Here is a 20217-nt window from a genome sequence, read left to right as displayed (position 1 = left end):
ATTTTAGTTAGACTGTTTAAAACACATTTTTTTACCATGTTTAACTCCAGTGAATAATGAACAGTGAAAAGAAAAGATGGCTTTGATAAAGATTTAGACCTCTGCCCCTTTACCATATAAACTCAGAGCCTGGAACATCAATGAAATCCTTAGGAAAGACCCAACTTGATATTACTGACTTTTCTATGGCAAAAATCCATAAAGGTCATCCTCATACACTATTAAGGAGCAAAATTTAAACCCCTTGCAGGTCACCCATAATTTATAATTATTGTCTTGGATGCAATAGTAAGGACTGATCCCTGCAACCTCCAGTGGTGGAAATGCCAGAAGAACATTATTTAACTAAAAAAATGTTGCCATGACAAATATGTACCTATCATGGCTTTCTTAACATGTCAGGGCTTTCTTGGGTGTTACATTTTGGCTTTCTAGGTTAGCTACTGTCATATCTACCATGGATCAGTTACTTTCAAACACATCATACAAGTTCTAGATAGATTATTTAGAAAAGTACATTGCAATATTCAATTCATCTGGCATAGAGGAAAGTTACTAGGAAAGGATGCTGATGAGCTGTATTACTATAGTAGGAAAAGGTAGCTGGAAGCCTAGTTCTGCAGTATTTTTACATATCTATCTGCTTAGATAAATTCTCTACTTCTCTGGTATCAAAGAGATGGGGGCAGTGCATCCAGATTGAACAAACTCAAACTGAAAGTCGTCTTGAGTTGGATCAGGTCTGCACTGATGCAGGCAGTGGTGACACTAAGCATTCTAGTATGGCTTAAAGTATGACTTTGTATCTTTTGAGACACTGGGCTGGTGTTTTATTAGTCTGCAAATATATCTGGCAATGCAGCACATTGTTGTTTCCTCTGCTTCAGAATCCGCCACAATCATTGTCCTCCTCTCTTTGATGCTGTTCTGACTGTGTGTGAAGCTGCTGAGCAGTCTTCCTTCTTAGATGCCATGCCTGAAGTACAGGAAATAACTCATTGGCAAGAGCTGGACCAGTAGAACAAATGCCAACCTCACTGAGCTTGGCTCAGGCAGCAGCGTGGCATGCCAAGATCACCACTATGCTAATGATCTGGAACAGGTAGGTCTCAGGCAGAGGTGAAAGCAGATAACAAGGTATATTTGGGATCTGATTAACTGTTGAGGATTGGAGGAGAGTGGTATGCTCATTGCTGATTAAAGTCAAGAAGGAACTGACTGGTATTTTCCGAAGAGCAGCATATATACTCAGCAGGAGCTGGTGTGCAGTAACAATTAAGGAGCCTGGCTTCTGCTATCATCAGTGGCCCCAAAGCCTTAAGTGCTAGGGAAAATGTGCTGAACTAAAACCCAGCATTTGTGCAGCCTTCTCATTCCTATTCTTAAATATTCCACAATCAGAACTAAGTTACTTCTATTGATAATGCAGAAGTGAGAACAGTTCTACCTCCACTGATAATAAAAATGGATTAGTCAAAATCAGATGCCTTGTATTACATAGGAGCATAGGTCTGCTGAAGGGGTTATCATTTTCACTCAATTTTTTCACTGTATCTGCATTTGAAGTACTTCTTGACAGTTTTACAAGAATGTGAAAATACAAATCTGTGAGGTCTGTTTTCAAATCTAGAATAAAATAAGGAAAGGCTTCCCAACTAGAATCTTGAGCATTTGATTCACTGATTTATAGATTGTAAGACTGAAAAAAAGACAAGTGTTCTTTCATGTCAGTTCCTGAATTTGTGTTTTTATACTCTATACCTTGCTTTGTATTTAGGGAGGCCAGTGTTTGACTTTTTCACCTCCCCTCCCTTTTCCCCACCCCTACTATTAATTCCAACTGAGGTTATGGTAAAACCATCTATATAATCAAATACGAGCACTGGAGGAGACATCTCACACGATCCCTTGTTGTAAACGGCACTTCAAGAAGTGCACTTCATACCTACTCACACAGTTCCAGGAATTAAATTGTATGCAAAAGGTTAATATTTCACACATTTCTTGATCACATTAATTTTATTCTGAATTATATATAACTCAAAAGAATTATTTTACATCCCCTCCCCCACTTGTGATGTATTAAAGTATAGATATAATGGCTCTTTCTGCCTTAGAAATTCCAAAAATGTCAAATCTAGATTCCCCTGGTTTTACTGGAACAGAGGCTGGAGGTTTTAATGTGTACATAAATCTCTCCCCACAATAACTGAAGGGGGGTGGGGCGATGTCAGATATTAAGTAGATGGCAACAAAAACAGTTCAAAGTAGTGGAACTAAAAATTCATTCTTCAGCTATGTTTTTTGTGGGGTTAGACCACTCTTTAGTTTTTCAGATACATATAGTTTCAGATATTTTCTAAGAAACAAGCAGGAAATATTAAAACAAACCTTTCATATCTTTCTCATGCATCATAATACAGCAAAAGGGAATAAGTCCATATTTTGCACTTTTGCAGGTTACTTTTCAATATTCTTACTAAATTGAGCAATTTAGAAACCAGGCTAAAATTGTCCAGCTCACAGTATTGTGGCTGCAACAAGTGTTCAGTGTCAAGTTATGTTCTAATTAAAACTACTGTTTAAAAGATTGCTTGTACATGCATACTGTAGATGTTTTAATATAACTAAATGGGGGAACAAAGAATGTACCCCATACTGTATCATAAAAAGCAGTGACTTTGAAAAAGATTTAGTGGTTGTGGTGGATACTCAGCTGAACATGAGCTCCCAGTGTGACACTGTGGCCAAAAGAACTAAGGTGATCCTGGGATGCATAAATGGGAACCTTGAGTAGGAGTAGAGAGGTTATTTTACCTCCATATTTGGAACTGGTGTGACTGCTGCTGGAATATTGTGTGCTGTTCTGGTGCCCACAATTCAAGAAGGATGTTGATAAATGAGAGAAGGTGAAGAGGAGAGCCCAGAGAATGATTAAAGGATTAGAAAACATGCCTTATAGTGACTGAATCAAGGAGCTCTATCCCTTTAGTTTAACAAGGAGATGGGGTATGGGTAATTGAATTACAATCTATGAATACTTAACGTGGGGAACAAATATTTAATAATGGGCTCTTCAATCTAGCAGAGAAAGATATAACACAATCCAATGCCTGGAAGTTGTATCTAGACAAATTCAGACTGGAAATAAGGTGTACATTTTTAACAGCGAGAGTAATAGAAATGTAGGACTGGAAGGGGCCTCAATAGGTCATCTAGTCCCTTCCCCTGCACGGTGGCAGGACTAAACATTATCTAGACCAGCATTTCCCAAACTTTTTTGGCCATGGAACACTTTTTAGCCTATTACGGAACACTTAATATTATTTTGTAGTCGTTTGGTTTTCAAATAAAAAATTGCGTTATTTATGCTCAAATATATTTTATTTTATAAAACAAAGCAAAAATACAAATTTAAAATAACTTGAACTAACAGTTTCTAACTGGAAAACGCATATAAAGTAGTACAAAAATCAAGTGCAAGAGTCAAAATTAAAAAGTGTTCTACTTTAAAAAAAATGTTTTTATATATACACAAACACCAAACAAATTAGGTTTTTACTAGGAAAATCTATTTTTATAAACAGAAATACAAATTTGGATTTAATGGGATGGGTGTTTCTGCATTTTTCTATCACAAATTCGCTTAATATTAGGAATAATGCTAGAAAGTTGAATCCTCATGTCAGGCACATCATCAAGTCTATTCCTATTTTGTTTTTTGTTGCAGTATAATAAGAAAATCCCGTCTCACACAAATAAGTTGTAGCAAAAGGAAGGAGCACCCAAACTGCACGTTTAGCCACATTAGGTTACTCTTCTATTAGGCAGCTCCAAAAATTATTCAGCGGAAGATCCTTAAACTTTTGTTTCAAATCAGAGTCAGAAATTAAGTCAATTAGGCTTTCATAATCGTGTGCAGTGAAGCCGACTGGTTTGTCTGTAACTACAAATGGATTTCGAACACAAGCATTATCAGTAGTCGTAGGAAAATATTCTAATAAAGAGGCCTACAAGTCATGTAAGTGCTGTAAAATGGTGCTGGAAACTTCTTCATGGACTGTAGAATTTATTTCAGTCAGAAATTCATGTACTGTAGGGAAGCAGTCTAAGTTACTCTGTTCTACAGAAGATGTCCAGAATTCCAGTTTCTTTTTTAACGATGAAATTTTATCCATTGTAGTAAAAATGGTCACAATCTTTCCTTGCAGCGACAGATTAATTTCATTTAATTTTGCAAAAATATCTGCAAGATACACAAGTCTCATTAGCCATGAGGAATTTGTCAGACAGTCATTAAATTTTTGTCCTGAATTATCTGAAGTGAAGAATACCAGTAGGTCACTATGAAGCTCAAAAAGCCTCACAAGCACTTTTCCTCTGGATAGCCACCTGTAAAAGAAGCGCTTTGTGCTGACTACCCATTTCCTCATACAAAATTTTAAATAACCTGGATTGAAGTGGTTGAGATTTGACAAAATTGATAATTTGTACTGCTTCATCGAGCACAATTTTCAGATACGCTGGTATTTTTTTAACTGCAAGTGCTTGTCTGTATAGAACACAGTGGCTCTTAGTGCTTTCTGGTGCCACACTTATGATTTGCGTTACAGCTCTCTTCATCTTCCCGATCATTGTTCGAGCACCCTCAGTACATACATCAATACATTTTCCCCAATTAATTTCATGCTTTCTGATAAAATTGTTGATGCAGTTGAATATTTCTTCTCCAGTTGTGTTGCTTTGCAGAGATTCACATAAGAGCAGATCCTCTTCAATAATATTATTAAATCTATGTCGGACAAATACTAGTAGCACGGCAAGTCCTGAAACGTCAGAGGACTCATCTAGCTGCAATGCATACTCATGGCAAATTTTCAGTCAGCAAACTAGTTCTTTTTCTATGTCATGGGCAAGATCTTTAATACGGCGTGCAACAGTATTATTTGACAACTGTACAGCATCAGTTTTTTTTACCAGACTCCTCATTCAACATGCACATTACAATATCTTTCGCGCAAGGCTTGATAAGCATTTCTCCAATAGTGTGAGCTTCTCCGGCAAGCGCTATACAGTAACTTACTCGACAAGTTGCCTCTGTTACACTTTTGTTGTCTGTTTTAGCAATTGTAATCATCGAAAGTTTACAATTTCCAAGTGAGTCATGCTTCCTCTTGAAAAAAATTATATCTTTGTCTTTGTATTCAGCATGCTTGGTTTCCAAATGCCTACAAAGTTTAGCAGGAGCCAATGAACTATTTGCTAGTATTTTGTTGCACACGACACACTGCGCATCGGGAACATCTTTATTTCTAACACACGTAAAAACGAAAGAAATAACTTTCATCATACTTTTGTTTCGGTCTTTTAACACCTGCTTCTTGTTTTTTGATATATTTCGGTGGAAATTCTTTCACCTTGGATAACTCACTAATACTAACAGATTTTTCAGCAACAAAAGCCTGCGAGGTTCATCTCACTTTGAAGCGTCACAATATTTTGCTCATTTATTTCAGCCAGAGTTTTGAAGTACCAGAAGAACTTGCTTTTCGTTTCAAAGTTCCTTCTTTTAGCCGCAAATCCGTGATGATTAGGTTTAGTAACAATATTTAGAAATACTGATTTTTGTCAAATTTTGTTTGTCACAAATATTTATATTGTTTCAAGTGAAGCTAGCTTATTGCACACATGGTAAAGACCCACAGGTTTGAACATATTGAGTGAATGTTATATTCAACATGGCATAAAGAGAATGGTGTGTGCATACCACTGCAGTTCACGCAGCCTGGAGCAGAAGGGGTACGACGTCACTAACTGAAACATGCCCGAAAGGGGTAGACGTCAACTTGCTTGTGTGCCACGTTCTCTTTACGCCATGATATTCAATACGAGATCTATCAATAACCGGAAAAAGAATTTTGTTAAATTATAGTCCAAGAAGAGTTGTGAATTATGCTTCAAATATGCCAAATTTAAAATTAAAAAAAATTTAAAGACCCTTTTTTAAAATAATGATTCTTTCATGGAACACCTATTCACATCGTGCGGAACACAGTTTGGGAAACACTGATCTAGACTATTCCTGACAGATATTTTTCTAATCTGTTCTGAAAAATCTCCAATGGTAGAGATTCCACAACCTCCCTCAACGACTTGTTCCAGTGCTTAACTAGAGTTAGGAATTTTTTCCTAATGGCTAACCAAAATCTCCTTTGCTACAATTTAAACCCATTGTTTCTTGTCCTGTCCCCGGTGATTAAGGAGAACAATTGATCACCCTCCTCTTTCTAACAAGCTTTTATGTACTTGAAGATTCATGTCTTCCCTGAGTCTTCTCTTCTTCTGACTAAACAAACCCAGTTTTTTCAATCTTTCCTCATAGGTCATGTTTTCTAGACCTTTAATCATTTTTGTTGCTGTTCTCTGGACCTACTCCAGTTTGTCTACATCTCTCTTGAAGAGTGGTGCCCAGAACTGGACACAATCCTTCAGTTGAGGCCTTATCGTTACTGAATAGAGTGGAAATATGCCTTCTCATGTCTTGCTTACAATACTCATACTAATACATCCTAGAAAGTTTGCTTTTTTGTTACAGGGTTCCATTGTTGACTTAGGGTATGTCTTCACTACCCGCCGTATTGGCGGGTAGCAATCGATTTATCCAGGATAAATCCTGGATAACCCGTTAAGATGCAATATATCGATCCCCAAATACGCTCACCGTCAACTCCGGAACTCCACCAGAGCGAGCGGCGGTAGCGCAGTTGACGGGGGAGCCGCGGCCATCAATCCCGCACCATGTGGACCCCAGGTAATTCGATCTAAGATACTTCGACTTCACCAACCTAATTACGTAGCTGAAAGAAGGGTATCTTTTTACATTTTTTCCCCCCCCCCCCCCAGCGTAGACCAGCCCTTTTGTAGTTCGTGATCCACTATAACTCAGATTCTTTTTTGCAGTACTCCTCTCTAGGCACTCTTTTTCCCAGTACTTTTTTGCAGTACTCCTCTCTAGGCACTCTTTTGTATTTGTGCAATAGATTATTCCTTCCTAAGGATAGTACTTTGCATTTGTTCTGTGTTGAATTTCATCCTATTTCAGGTCATTTCTCCAATTTGTCCAGATCATTTTGAATTCTAATTCCGTCCTCTAAAGCTCTTGTAACCCCCTCCCAGCTCTGTATTGTTCACAAACTTTATAACTGTACTCTATGCCATTATCCAAATCACTTATGAAGATACTGACTAGAACTGGACCTAGGCCAGATCCCTGTGCAACCCCACTCGATATGCCCTTCCAGATCGATTGTGAACCATTGATAACTACTGAGTACAGTTTTCCAGCCAGTTGTACCCTCACCAGTTAGGCTCTGTTTCTCTAGTTTGTTTATAAGAAAGTTATATGAGACAGTATCAGAAGCCTTAGTAAAGTCAAGATGTATCACATCTTATCCACAAGGCTTGGTATCCTGCCAAAGGAGGATATTAGGTTGATTTGTTCTTGACAAATGCAGGTTGACTGATCACTTTATTTTCTTCTAGTTGCTTACAAAGTTATTTGCTCTATTATCTTCCCAGGTACTGAATTTAAGTTGACTGGTCTAATTGCCTGGGTTGTCCTTATTCCCTCTTTTAATAGATACTATATTGGCCCTTTTCCAGTTCTCAGGGTCTCTCTCCTGTCCTCCATGAGTTCTAAAAGATAATCACTTATGGCTCAGAAATTTCTTCAGCCATTTCCTTAAGTATTCTTGGGTGTATTTCATCAGGCCCTGCTGACTTGAAGACATCTGAATTGTCTAAGTAATTCTTTACTTCTTGTTTCCTATTTTAGCCTTAGCCCTTATCCCATTTACACTGATGTTCACTGGTAGTTGTCCAGTCACTGCTAACTTTTTTTGGTGAAAACTGCAGGAGGGGTTCAGGTTCCAGACCAGCGCTGCTTATCTCGAGCGGCTCTGGGGTGGCAGTGGCGTGCAGCAGGGCTAAGGCAGGCTTCCTGCCTGCCCTGGCCTCACGCTGCTCCTGGGAGTGGCCAGCATGTCCAGCAGTGACCGGGTGGGGTGGGGAAGGAGGCTCCATCACGTGCTGCCCTCATCTGTGGGTACCACTCCTGAAGCTCCCATTGGCTGTGGTTCCCCATTCCTGGCCAATGGGAGCTGTGGGGGGCAGTGCCTGCTGACAAGGGCAGCACACGGAGCCCTCTGCCTCCTCCTACTCCCCCAGGGGCCGCGGGGGTGTGGTGCCGGCCATTTGTGGGAGCTGCGCGGGGCCAGGGCAGGCAGGGAGCCTGCCTTAGCCCCATTGTGCCATGGGGCTGGCAATTCCACAGACTGGATCCAGCCCACAGACTGTAGCTTGCCCTCCTGTGCTACAACAATCCTTATGATTCTTCATGACTGTGCCCTCTTCTACTGTACTTTTAATTTCATCTTGCTATACCTAGCTAATGCTCCCTAGACTGGGCCAATTTGACTGTTAGTCACCTCCAAAGATGGAGACTGTCTGGGACATCATAATTGCCTCTTTTATTAACATAAGAATGGCCATACAGGGTCAGACCAAAGGTCCATCTAGCCCACTATCCTGTCTACCGCCAGTGGCCAATGCCAGGTGCCCCAGAGGGAGTGAACCTAACAGGTAATGATCAAGTGATCTCTCTCCTGCCATCCATCTCCACCCTCTGACAAACAGAGTCTAGGGACACCATTCCTTACCCATCGTGCATATCTATTCAAGTGACATCATTATAGGACCTAATCACATCAGCCATACCATCAGGGGCTCGTTCACCTGCACATCTACCAATGTGATATATGCCATCATGTGCCAGCAATGCCCCTCTGCCATGTACATTGGCCAAACCAGACAGTCTCTACGCAAAAGAATTAATGGACACAAATCTGACATCAGGAATCATAATACTCAAAAACCAGTGGGAGAACACTTTAACCTGTCTGGCCATTCAATGACAGACCTACGGGTGGCTATCTTACAACAGATAAACGAGAGACCGCTGAGCTGGAATTGATATGCAAACTAGATACAATCAACTCAGGATTGAATAAGGACTGGGAATAGCTGAGCCATTACAAACATTGAATCTATCTCCCCTTGTAAGTATTCTCACACTTCTTATCAAACTGTCTGTACTGGGCTAGCTTGATTATCACTTCAAAAAAATTTTTTCTCTTACTTAATTGGCCTCTCAGAGTTGGTAAGACAACTCCCACCTGTTCATGCTCTCTGTATGTGTGTGTATATATATATCTCCTCAATATATGTTCCACTCTATATGCATCCGAAGAAGTGGGCAGTAGCCCACGAAAGCTTATGCTCTAATAAATTTGTTAGTCTCTAAGGTACCACAAGTACTCCTGTTCTTTTTGCGGATACAGACTAACATGGCTGCTACTCTGAAACTTTTAAGAGATTCATTTGGATTTTCACCAGTGTTATATTGTAGCAAGCCTTTATTTTTCCTCAAAACAAGTCTGTATTATAATATCCTACAATAACAACACTTGAAGATTACACTTGTCCATGTAATATAAATTGTGAACTATTCCTCAGTGCATTCTTTTGTTTTCTACATAGTACCTAAAAGAGCATCTTACATGCCAGAGAATCCAGTTGTATTTTACTTAGTTTAGCTAGTGCCTACTTAAGATACTAATTTAGATTGTGTGTTACTCATTCCTTGATACAGATAAGTAAACAGTGTCAAAATTCCAAATGGCGAAAAAGGAGTTCCTTAAAAACTTTTATTTTTCCATCCTGTACACAGATAGTTTCAATAACTGCAGATTAAGATTAGTAAATACTGAAGTTCAAGATCGATAAAATACTGAAATAACTATTTGGCAGACAGACTTTCACTCCATACAATAATACTGAATATAAATTTGATACAGGAATGTGTATAAGAGATACTTATATAGGAAAATACATTGAAATCTTGTATCAACGTCCATAACTGCTCTTGTGGTAAGAATCAGTAACTGAATTGACTAGTATAAAAGGCAAGTATGAAAAGGTGATGTATACTTATACAATGGTTCTTTTATCATGAAGGCACTTTCACGTAAAAAGGAAGCGTATGAAAAAAAAGAGTTCTTGGACTAGATCCTTGGTTCTGATACAAGCCATTTGCACCACCCCAGTAGTGTAAAAACCACAAAGCTATCTTAATTAGCCAGTTGAGGCTTTCCCCTGTTTGGGGAATCCCCAAGAAACAGAAAGGTAGAAGGCAGCACTATGTTACCCTGCCTCCTACTCCATAACAGGGGCATTGGCAAGGCAAGGTAATATGCCAGGATCACTTCTGTATTCTGCTTTGCAGCTACCACAGCAGCTCTTTGGGGTTGTGGATAGCCAGGCACAAGTTGCAATAGTAGCTGCATTACAACCTGGCCCCAAGATTGGGAGGGAGTGGGTGAAATGAAGCTAGTATACTGATACCCAAAGCCTGTGACAAATACAGCTCAGCTAGACCTAAGAATAAGGATCCTTGTGTTCACTATCTGTCTAGGCAATAATTAAATATTACAGTAGATCATTTTGAATTGCAATAGGAGACAAAAATGAAGTTTGACTAAAATTAAATAGACTATACAAGCTTGTAGTGTAATTTTTCTACTGAAATGTTACTTGCTTTTCATTTTCTGTCTACTGAAATCATCCAGTTTCAGTACACTTAGTTACAATCTTCAAGACTGACCTGCTGTTCAAGTAACAAATAGCCAATCAAATGAACAGGATTAAATGTTGCTGCCAATTTCTTGCTGCTCTGCTGTAATTATTTTAATGGATGACCTCAGTGAAATTCTCATAATCTAAAATATAAAAGCTGTTAAGCAAAGACAGGCCTTGTCATGTGAAAAAAGACAAAATACTTAGAACAGTTCTCAAAGTTATCTCTCTTCCTTGGTAGCTTCCAATTCATCCTCCTCATCCTCCTCCTCTTCTTCCTCCTCTTCATCTTCCTCCTCTTCTTTTCTTAGCCGACTGTTAGACATTTGCTAAAAATGGAATCCAACACATAAATCATACTTTTTGCATAACACTTTGGAAAAAAAAATTCCCCACCCCAAATCCATGCAGTTTTAGGAGTGAACTGGTTATATATAAAATCTAAATTTCCTGCAAGGAATATAATACCAAGCATAAGACACAGTACATAATATAAACTTCAGCTAGCTAACTGCAGAGACTGATTTAAAAATGTTGCTCATATGATACCAGTGTCAGTAAAAGAGGAAAAATAAATATACATTTATGGGACGGAGTTAATAAGCTAGTAGCAGTCCAACACAGCTAGGTGGGCCATGTCTAGGCTATGGCTGTTACAGTGACACCACTATGGTGCCATAGCACCAAAGTGTAGAGTGTTCCTGCAGTAATGGAAGAGGTTTTTCTATTGTAGGGAACTTCACTTGCCCAAGTGATGGTAGCTAGTTTGAAGGAACCATTCTTCCATCAACCTAGCTCTGTCTACACTAGGGCGTAGGTTAGCATAGCTCCAGTGCTCAGGGGGGATGACATTTTCAGCTCCCTGCTTGCTGTAGCTATGTCGACCTAATTTTTAAGCGTAGACCAAGCTGTGGGAAATCCAAGTTTATTTCCTTGATACCGCAAGCCAGTTGTACAGGGAACTCTGTGGAGGCCTTGTAAGAATTAAGAAAAAAGAATCCAACCTCTTCAGTTAGCCAAGAATCAGCAATGACAAGCTCCAGTGGTACATTCATGTCTTTCTCCTGAGAAAGGATCACCACAAGGTATGGTCTTGGTGTTCTTTCTGCAACCTCCCTATTCCCACCAATATCAGAACTCCTTTCTCACCACAGTTTTACATGCATACGAGATGGTATTTCTGTCCCTGCCTTCCTGCTACTAGTTATCGTGGAAGGGTGCAATGTATATGTTCTTTCTTTGCTTCCCCAACCATAACCTACATCTGAGGAGGCTGCTGTCCAATTTTATTTTGTCCAGTCCCCCTTGCTACTGACATAAGGGCTTAAACTTGACTCCCACTCTTTTATGGGAGCTGGGATCACGCCTATAGTTAACCATTCAAAGACCCAAAACAGAGGTGCTGGAGGAGTAAAACAATGCAAATATTAAAACAAGTTTGGTTATTTTTCTTCCTGATTCACTTTTCTGAAAAGTTAAGGTTTTATTTCCAAGTGTCCTTTGAAACCATCTGATTTATAATTACTACCTAGCTACATTAACGGATCCTAGACTGGCAGCTATCAGATCATGTTCGCAGTTTTGGACCTGATCTTCTATGCAGATTCTACCTAGGAGTCCCATCTATTTTTAATCACTAGATGCAGAAAAAGTTTTTGACTGAGTAAACTGGCATTCCTTAAAAGATACTTCAGATACATTTGGTTTAGGCCCTAAATTTCAAAATTGGATTAACTTCTTATATTCCAACCCATATGCTATTATATGAGTGAATGGATAATTATCATAAACATTCCTCATTTTTAGAGGCACAAACCAAGAATGCCTCTTATCATCACCTTTTTTTGCCACAGCAAAGGATTCATTTGCCCAGTCACTCAAATAATCCTAATATAAATGGAATTACAATAGGAAACAGGGAACACAAGTCACCCTTATATGCAGAAGTCATGATATGTGTTACAAATCCAGCTCACACACTACTAGTTGCAAGAGGAAATCTTAAAATGTGGCAAAAAGTCAGGATTTAAAATAATCAAGTCAGAATGCCTGGATGTAGGTGAGGGCTCTGATTTATTGAATGCTATACAAGATAAATACAAATATAAATGGGTAACTACATCATTAAGATACCTCGGAATATAGTTTTCTAAAAGAGGGCAAGACCTACATAATATTAATTATATTCCTTTGATTAAGAAAATCGAGACATCTGGAAATTTGGTAAAAATATGAAATTTCAAAGGCGAAACTACAGGTAGTTAAAATGAATATCGGATCCCTAATTAGCTTCTTTTTCCAAATGCTCCAGGTTTTAGTCCCAGGAAGTCTCGTAGATCAATGGCGTCCACAATAAATAAATTCATTTGGAGAAATAAGAATCCCAGAGTTAAGCAATCTATGTTATAAAGGCCAGGATAAAAGGGAGGATTGGCTTTATAACCATTCTTTTATTAAAAACAACAATAGAAGCTTGGGATAATTTATTTAGAAAGCTAAACCCACATCTATCACCTCTAATATCCATGACAGACAATATAGAAATTAACACCATAAAAACCTAGGAAGTTTTGACATTTGAGAACTTACAGGTATATCAAAATTCTGCCCTCAGTTTGGAGAAAATACATTTAGATCATTTGATGAAATATGGCGCACGAGAGACAGCAAAATTCCAGTGTATCAATATATACTATTAAGACATTTTTCAACCCACCCCACAAAAAGGCAAACCTAAGAAAAAATGGTTGGAAATTGAAGAACTACTCACTACATCCATGAAACACAAAAGTTTACCTTCATTCTATAAAAGTAATTTTTAACTGTTACTTAGGGCTTGTACACACTAGCATTTATGTCAGTATAACTTATGTCACTCAGGGGTGTGGAAATGTAAGTTACACCGACCTAAGCGCCAGTGTGGACAGCACTATGATGGCCAGAGAGCTTCTCCTGTTGACAGAGCATCTCTCGCAGAAGTGGATTTATTATGCCAATGGGAGAGCTCTCTCCCGTTGCATAGAGCATCTACACTAGCTGCACCACTGTGATTGATTGGCAATCCCTTGATTCGAGGATGATCTCTATCACGGATTTACATATGGGTCCTGAGATGACTCAGGAGTCCGATCCTGGAACCGCAAATCCACCCGCAGAAGGTACAAACATTTTGTGGCAGGCCAGCTGCCTGCTGAGAGAAAGTTCTTTCTTTTTCCTTCCTTCTCGCTCTCTTTTCAGCTTCAAGAGCAAAGCGCTTCTCCTCGAAGTGGGCCACTATATGATGGAGGATATGGCGCTATATGGTCGGTTGGTGGCTTGCTCTTCCCAGCTTGTGATGTCTACATCAGTTTTCTTAAGATATGCTTTCAGTGTGTCTTTGTAGCGTTTCCTCTGACCACCATGGGATCTCTGACCATGGGTGAGCTGAGAGTAGAGGACTTGTTTTGGGAGGTGAGAGTCTGGCATCCGCACACAATGTCCAGCCCAGCGAAGTCCCACTGCGGTGGCTCCATTTCAACGGAGAGACTAGCCTACTAAGCTCTTGTGGACTTTACCACCTGATAGCTCACAAGTCTAATGCTCAGTGTTGCAAAAGAGAACATCTAGCTTACCTATCTAACTGAAGGGACAAAGTGGTCTTGACCCACGCATTTTAGCTCTTTGAATGGCAGCTGTCATCACCAATGAATTTGGAGTTGGGTGGGTCAGGAGAATGAGAATTCCTCAGCAAGCAGCTGTATAATTTGTCTGCTTTCTTAGAAATTGTCTGTTCAGGTGCTGGGTTTAACCAGATACTTTTTGCCAGCTATAATAAACCATCAAAGACTGGCAAGGTATCTCACTTCTAGAAGGTGACCCCAGTATATCAAGAACAGATGTGACATTTACTCTAAGGTTCCTAAAGGATGTTCAAGGTAATTAGTACCCAACCTTTCCATATGTTTGTGAAATTGGAACATATCTTCTGGAGGGGAAGAAGATGATGCACCCACACGATCATCTGGTGAAGTTTGATCATCCAGATCCATATCTGCATTCAAAGGTTCAACAGGCCCCTTTAGTTCCTCTTCAGGCAGTATGTCTGGGACAAGTAAAGGAGACTGTTCCTTCAGTACCAGACAGTGACAAATCAGGGCAGGATATTTCACCTGAATTCTTTTGGGAGAAGGCTCTGTTGGAAGCTGCCTTTCTTCAGCCCTTTTAAATTCAGGTTAATACATAGGGGAAGGCAAATATGGCAATAATACCCAGGTGGTTCTTCCTAGTCCAAGGAAGGGTGATCTTATGGTCTGAACAGTTGGAACGGAGAGTCTTGATAACTCTAATTTCTCTCATCCTTTCCCTGGCAAAAGACGGGCAAGGAATGGTATCAGGCAGGACATGGCCCGATTCTGGATCGGAGGCAGTTTCCAAGGGTGACAGCAATAGTTTGGTAAGCAAAAAGTCAAAGGAGGTGAGACATTTCCCTGAGGAACTAGTAGAGGTTCTAGGGGCAGGTTCATTTATCTTCGGAGAGATCTGTATAGATAGGGAAACTGATTTACCCCTATAAGGCTTTTTCTTTTCTGGAGAAGGGGGAACTAGCATCCCACTGCCTTACACTTCTTTACCTTTAAGCATTGAAGGTCCCCCTGATCTGAATGAGGGTGTTCCCAGGGCTTGATACCTAAGCCACCATGTTACTGAGTCACCCTATTAACAGTGGATCCTCCAGTAGGAACTTAGTGGCTCACAAGAAGCCTCAACAGGCTCACAATGAAGTTTCAAGTATGGAACTGATGGCCTCTGGTCCTGACCAGAATACAGCTCTGTAATTTGGTTTTGGCCTTCTATAACCACTCTTTGCTGTGGCTCGGACTTCCAAGGCTGAAGCCTTATGAGGACACTTTTGCACTTCAGTGCACTGAACCAGACATATAAGTTCCTTAGAGATATGCTCTCGAGAATTAACTTTTTCAGCAGAGGTGTCACCTCTGATCTTATGGATTCACAGTGACTGGTAGTACCTTAGGTCTGACTCCAGTAAAAGAGACAGATACCTATACTGCTGGACTTTTTGATCCCCTTTGGGGCCAAAGCTGAGGCTGGTCTCCCAGCATTTGCAGATCCCTGGGTTTCTGGAACTGAAGTTTAAATGCTAATGCTTCCTGCAGTAACATAGGTTGGAGGCAAATGCAACTCCTTTCTGGCCATAGGGGTGAAGGTGCTACATATAGAGCAAAGAGAAGGTGAATGACATTTCCTCAAACAGGCCAGATAACACATGTGTATTCAAAGCACGAAAAGAAGCAGGGCAAGAAGGCTGATTTCTTTGTCTTTGTTTCCAACATACTAGAAACAAGACCTGTGCCAGGGCACTAAGATCCTTAGTCAAAAACCCCTCGAAAAAAGAAGACAAGAAAAAAAGAACTAACATCTAGCTCAACTAAGGTGATGACACTGGGAACAATATGTTCCTTTGAATTGGGGGTGCCAGGACCTGGCAAGTGTCCTGGTCCATCTGCTACCGTAGTTGGAAAGAACAGAAGCAATCATCACACCACGCCTCCTTTATAGCCCTGCCCTCAAATCTTTAGAGCCATAAGGAGAGGGGCATGGAGCATGAGAGTGCTCCAATGAGCACTTTTATCAGAAGGTTCCACTGGTCCAAGCTACACTGTTGATGCAGTTCAAGAGTGGGAATGTGCAGAGGCCACTCAAAGAATGTGTCTCTAAAACGCTCCTATTACTAGACTGCTGCATAAAATGCAACATGAGAGCCAAAAGCTTGCTAGCTTGCTTAATACTGATCAGAGTCCTAAAACTTTTCATTTTAGAGATTAGGAAATGTTCAATTTCTCACAACCTGCGACTGTTTCGTTTGTATGATCTCTCTTCTTCTTACACTCCTTTTTTGCCCTATTATGGTATATTTTTAGACATCTTATTTCTTCCAACATTGTCAAGAATTTTTGCTTCTGTCATACCTCCAATTTTTTGCATGACTTTACTTTTTTTATTTCTCCATTATCATCTCCCTCTTCATATTTTTTCAATTTATTGGACACATTTTAAAATGTACTATGAAATCTCCTTGCTCATCCATACTAGATCATTTTACCCATCTTGATATATTTATCCTTAAGTGGAATGCATTCTTGCTGCAATCATTAATATTGACAAGTCTGTCCTACCCAATTTCTGTATCTTATTCTTATCACAGTCAGTTCACATTTCCTAAAAAGTCACTGCAACAAAGCTGCTCTTCTAAAATGAAATAAATATTAAAAAAAGTTTCTACAGAATTCTTCTCCACATCTCATACTCAATAACGGCCAGTTTTTATTTCCTACAAAATCATTTTATAAAGTTAGTATTCTAAAATTAAGAAGAGAAACATGTTTTATCTATTTTATTCTTCTATCACCCAAGTGTTGGAAGAACTTTGTTTCTGACATGTCCCTTCCCAATTGTTTCTTTTTTATATAAAATAGTTTATAGTAGAGTATTTACTATTGTATGCAAATCTTAGTCAGTTTTAACAAGGTTATTATAATTCCTAGGTACAAGATACAAAATTAAAATGTTTACTGAATATATCTGGAATGAACCCTTCTCCACGCTCAGATGGTGTAATTTGTCAAAGGCCCATTAAAGTCAGTGGGCCTATGACAGTTTACATCACCTGAGGCTATGCTCCTGAGATACTGTCTCTAATTTAACACACCTTCTGAAATTAACCTTGAACCTAACATTCATGTTTTCTATCTTACCTGTATTATTCCAGGTGAAAATTTTGATGAACCAGTTCTTTGAAGGGGGGACTTTGAGTTTGCACGGACTATGTCTAAACGAGACTGATAGTCTGGTGGATACAGTGAACTCCGAAAGACCTGTTCAAGGTAAAATGGCAGTGACTTTAGTGCCATGATATAAATGCCAGACTGACAGCCCAAGAGACTGAAGCTCTCTAACATAAGTACAGCATTGGATAGTGACTATACAATCTTACCCTCCCAACTCTGATTTAAAGAGACCAACTCTGGAATAGAGAGAATAATTCAATCTATACTTAGTCTATATATAGCATACTATCTAATAGTCCAGTGGTTCCCAAACCGTAACAACCTGTGAACCCCTATCACTAAAATGTCAAGTCTTGCGAACCCCCTCCTAAAAATGAATATTTCCAGGGATTTTCTCCTTTACCTGTGTATAAATTATAAATACGGTGATCTTGGAAATATAAAATTTGTTTTTATGATAAGCTTATTACACACTATTTATCATTACAGTATTTTTGTTACATTATGAAAATGGCAACACTCTTTCAAGATCTCACTTTCATAGCTTGTATCACTTTGAATAAGCCTGTTATAAGACAAGGTTCCTATGGTTCATCAAGGAGTATCAGATGTGAAACAGCATGAAGGTATTTAAGAAGCCAACTCAAAGAGTTGCTCCTACACAAGCATTCAGGTCTTCAGCAGTCCAGGCAAACAATGCACGTTACAACAAAGCTTAAACTTGTTCTTCATAATAATTTTAAAAACCATACTAGCTGCCTCTTTAATTTTAAAAACAGCAAAAAATATCCACCTCCCTTTCCATTTCTTATAAGGAGTCTTGAAGTTTAAATCTCAGTGTGATCGATATGCTTGCTTTGATCTGCTTAGCTCTTGGAAGTCCAGAGGCTCCGGGCTGCTGGCCCCGTGCTACCCAGGGTCCCTAGCTCTGTCCGCCATTAGGGAATTTTTTCCCTAAGAACCCCCTGTACCATTTCATGAACCCCCAGGGGTTCACAAACCCCAGTTTGAGAACCACTGTAATAGTCTATATTAGTTAATGCCATTCAACATGGTTTTATGGAAGATACATCCTGGCAAATTAACTTGATAATTTTTTTATGAGTTTTTGATGAGATTACAAATTAAGCTGATAAAAGTAACAGTGATGTAATATATTCAGACTTCTGTAAGGTATTTGACTTGGTACCACATGACATTTTAATTGAGAAAGTGGAATGATACACATGAAATGGATTAAAAACTGGCTAAATGGTAGGTCTCAAATATCATTATAAATGGGGAATCATCATCAAGCATTTCTAGTGAGGTCCCGAAGGGATCAGTTCTTGAGCCTACATTATATATTTTTATCAATGACCTTGGGGGAAAAATTACTGATAAAGTTTGCAGAAAACGCACGATAAGGGAGTGGTAAATAATGAAGAGTACAGCTCACTGATAGAGAGTAATCTGACTTGTTTGGTAAGGTGGGTGCAAGCAAACAATATACATTTCAATGCAGCCAAATATAAGGTCATACCATATAGAGGCAAAGAATGTACGTCATACTTACAGGATGGGGGACTCTATTCTTAGAAGCAGTGACTCTGAAAGAAACTTGGGGGGTTCTAGTGGATAATCAAATGAACATAAGCTCCCACTGTGATGTTGTGGCTAGAAGTGCTAACATAATCTCTGGATTTACAAAGAGGGGAATATCTAGTAGGAGTAGGGAGGTTATATTACCTCTGTATTTGGCAATGGTGCAACTGCTACTGGAATACTGTGTCCAGTTCTGGTGTCCACACTTCAAGAAGGATGTTGAAAAATTGAAGGTGGTTCAGAAAAGAGCCACGAGTATGATTAAAGGATTGGAAAATGTGCCTTCTAATGAGATACTCAAGGAGCTCAATCTATTTAGTTTATAAAATAGAAGGCTAAGGGGTGACTTAGTTACAGTCTATAAGTATCTATGTGGGGAACAAATATTTAAACAATGGGCTCTTGAATCTAGCAGACAAAGGTATAACAAAATCCAATGGCTGGAAATTGAAGCTAGACAAATTGAGACTTGAAATAAGGTGCACATTTTTTAACAGTGAGAGTAATTAACCATTGAAACAATTTACCAAGGGTTGTGATGGATTCTTCATCAATGGACATTTTTTAATCAATCAGAATTGGATGTTTTTCTAAAAGAAATACTCTAGCATTCAACCACAGCTACTGGACTTGAAGCAGGAGCTAAGGAAGTTCTAATGACCTGTGTTATTCAGAGGCTTAGATGAGATGATAACAATGGCTTTAAAAATCAGTATATGAATCTATACCCACTTCAAGGCACCTTTACACAGCTGGAGAAGTGTAAAAGGGGCCTCAGTATAAATGAGAATCTGTCCTTTGCATTTTCTGAATTAGGCAACATTTGTAGATCCAGTGTGCAACTTGGCCTTGTATGTAAATAATAAAAAAAGAATGTTGATTGCTCTTACCTCTAAATCTTCATTCTCATCAATATTGTGTATATTTTGGTAGGCAGCAGTGTAAATCTCTAAAGCTTTTCCATGGAATAACATTTCAATAGTTATAAATTCAGAAAATATGCTCTAAAAATTAAGAGAAAGGTTTTATTTGTATGCAGATTTATTAATTTACATGACGAAACTACACTCCTGCTTCAAACACACAAAAACTGTATCAGAATTATATCACTGATATCCTAGGACACAAACAGCAAAATAGTTGAATGCATTTTTTT

General features: G+C 39.1%; 1 protein-coding gene across 1 annotated transcript in view; it reads right to left on the bottom strand.

Annotated features, from left to right (window-relative positions):
• Positions 1 to 9750: 9750 nt before the first annotated feature.
• The window catches only part of CIBAR1 (CBY1 interacting BAR domain containing 1), a 30750-nt gene continuing 20283 nt past the window's right edge, over positions 9751 to 20217 (bottom strand). The window contains exons 7-9 of the mRNA XM_034763272.1: positions 19952 to 20065; positions 17445 to 17564; positions 9751 to 11021 (exon numbers count right to left, since the gene is read on the bottom strand). Coding sequence (XP_034619163.1) covers positions 10914 to 11021; positions 17445 to 17564; positions 19952 to 20065 — 342 coding nt within the window. The 3' untranslated portion in view covers positions 9751 to 10913. The remainder of the gene's footprint in view (positions 11022 to 17444; positions 17565 to 19951; positions 20066 to 20217) is intronic.

Source organism: Trachemys scripta, chromosome 2 (genome assembly GCF_013100865.1).
Source record: "Trachemys scripta elegans isolate TJP31775 chromosome 2, CAS_Tse_1.0, whole genome shotgun sequence".
Lineage (NCBI taxonomy): Eukaryota > Metazoa > Chordata > Testudines > Emydidae > Trachemys > Trachemys scripta.
This window is presented reverse-complemented; position numbering and strand designations above follow the sequence as displayed.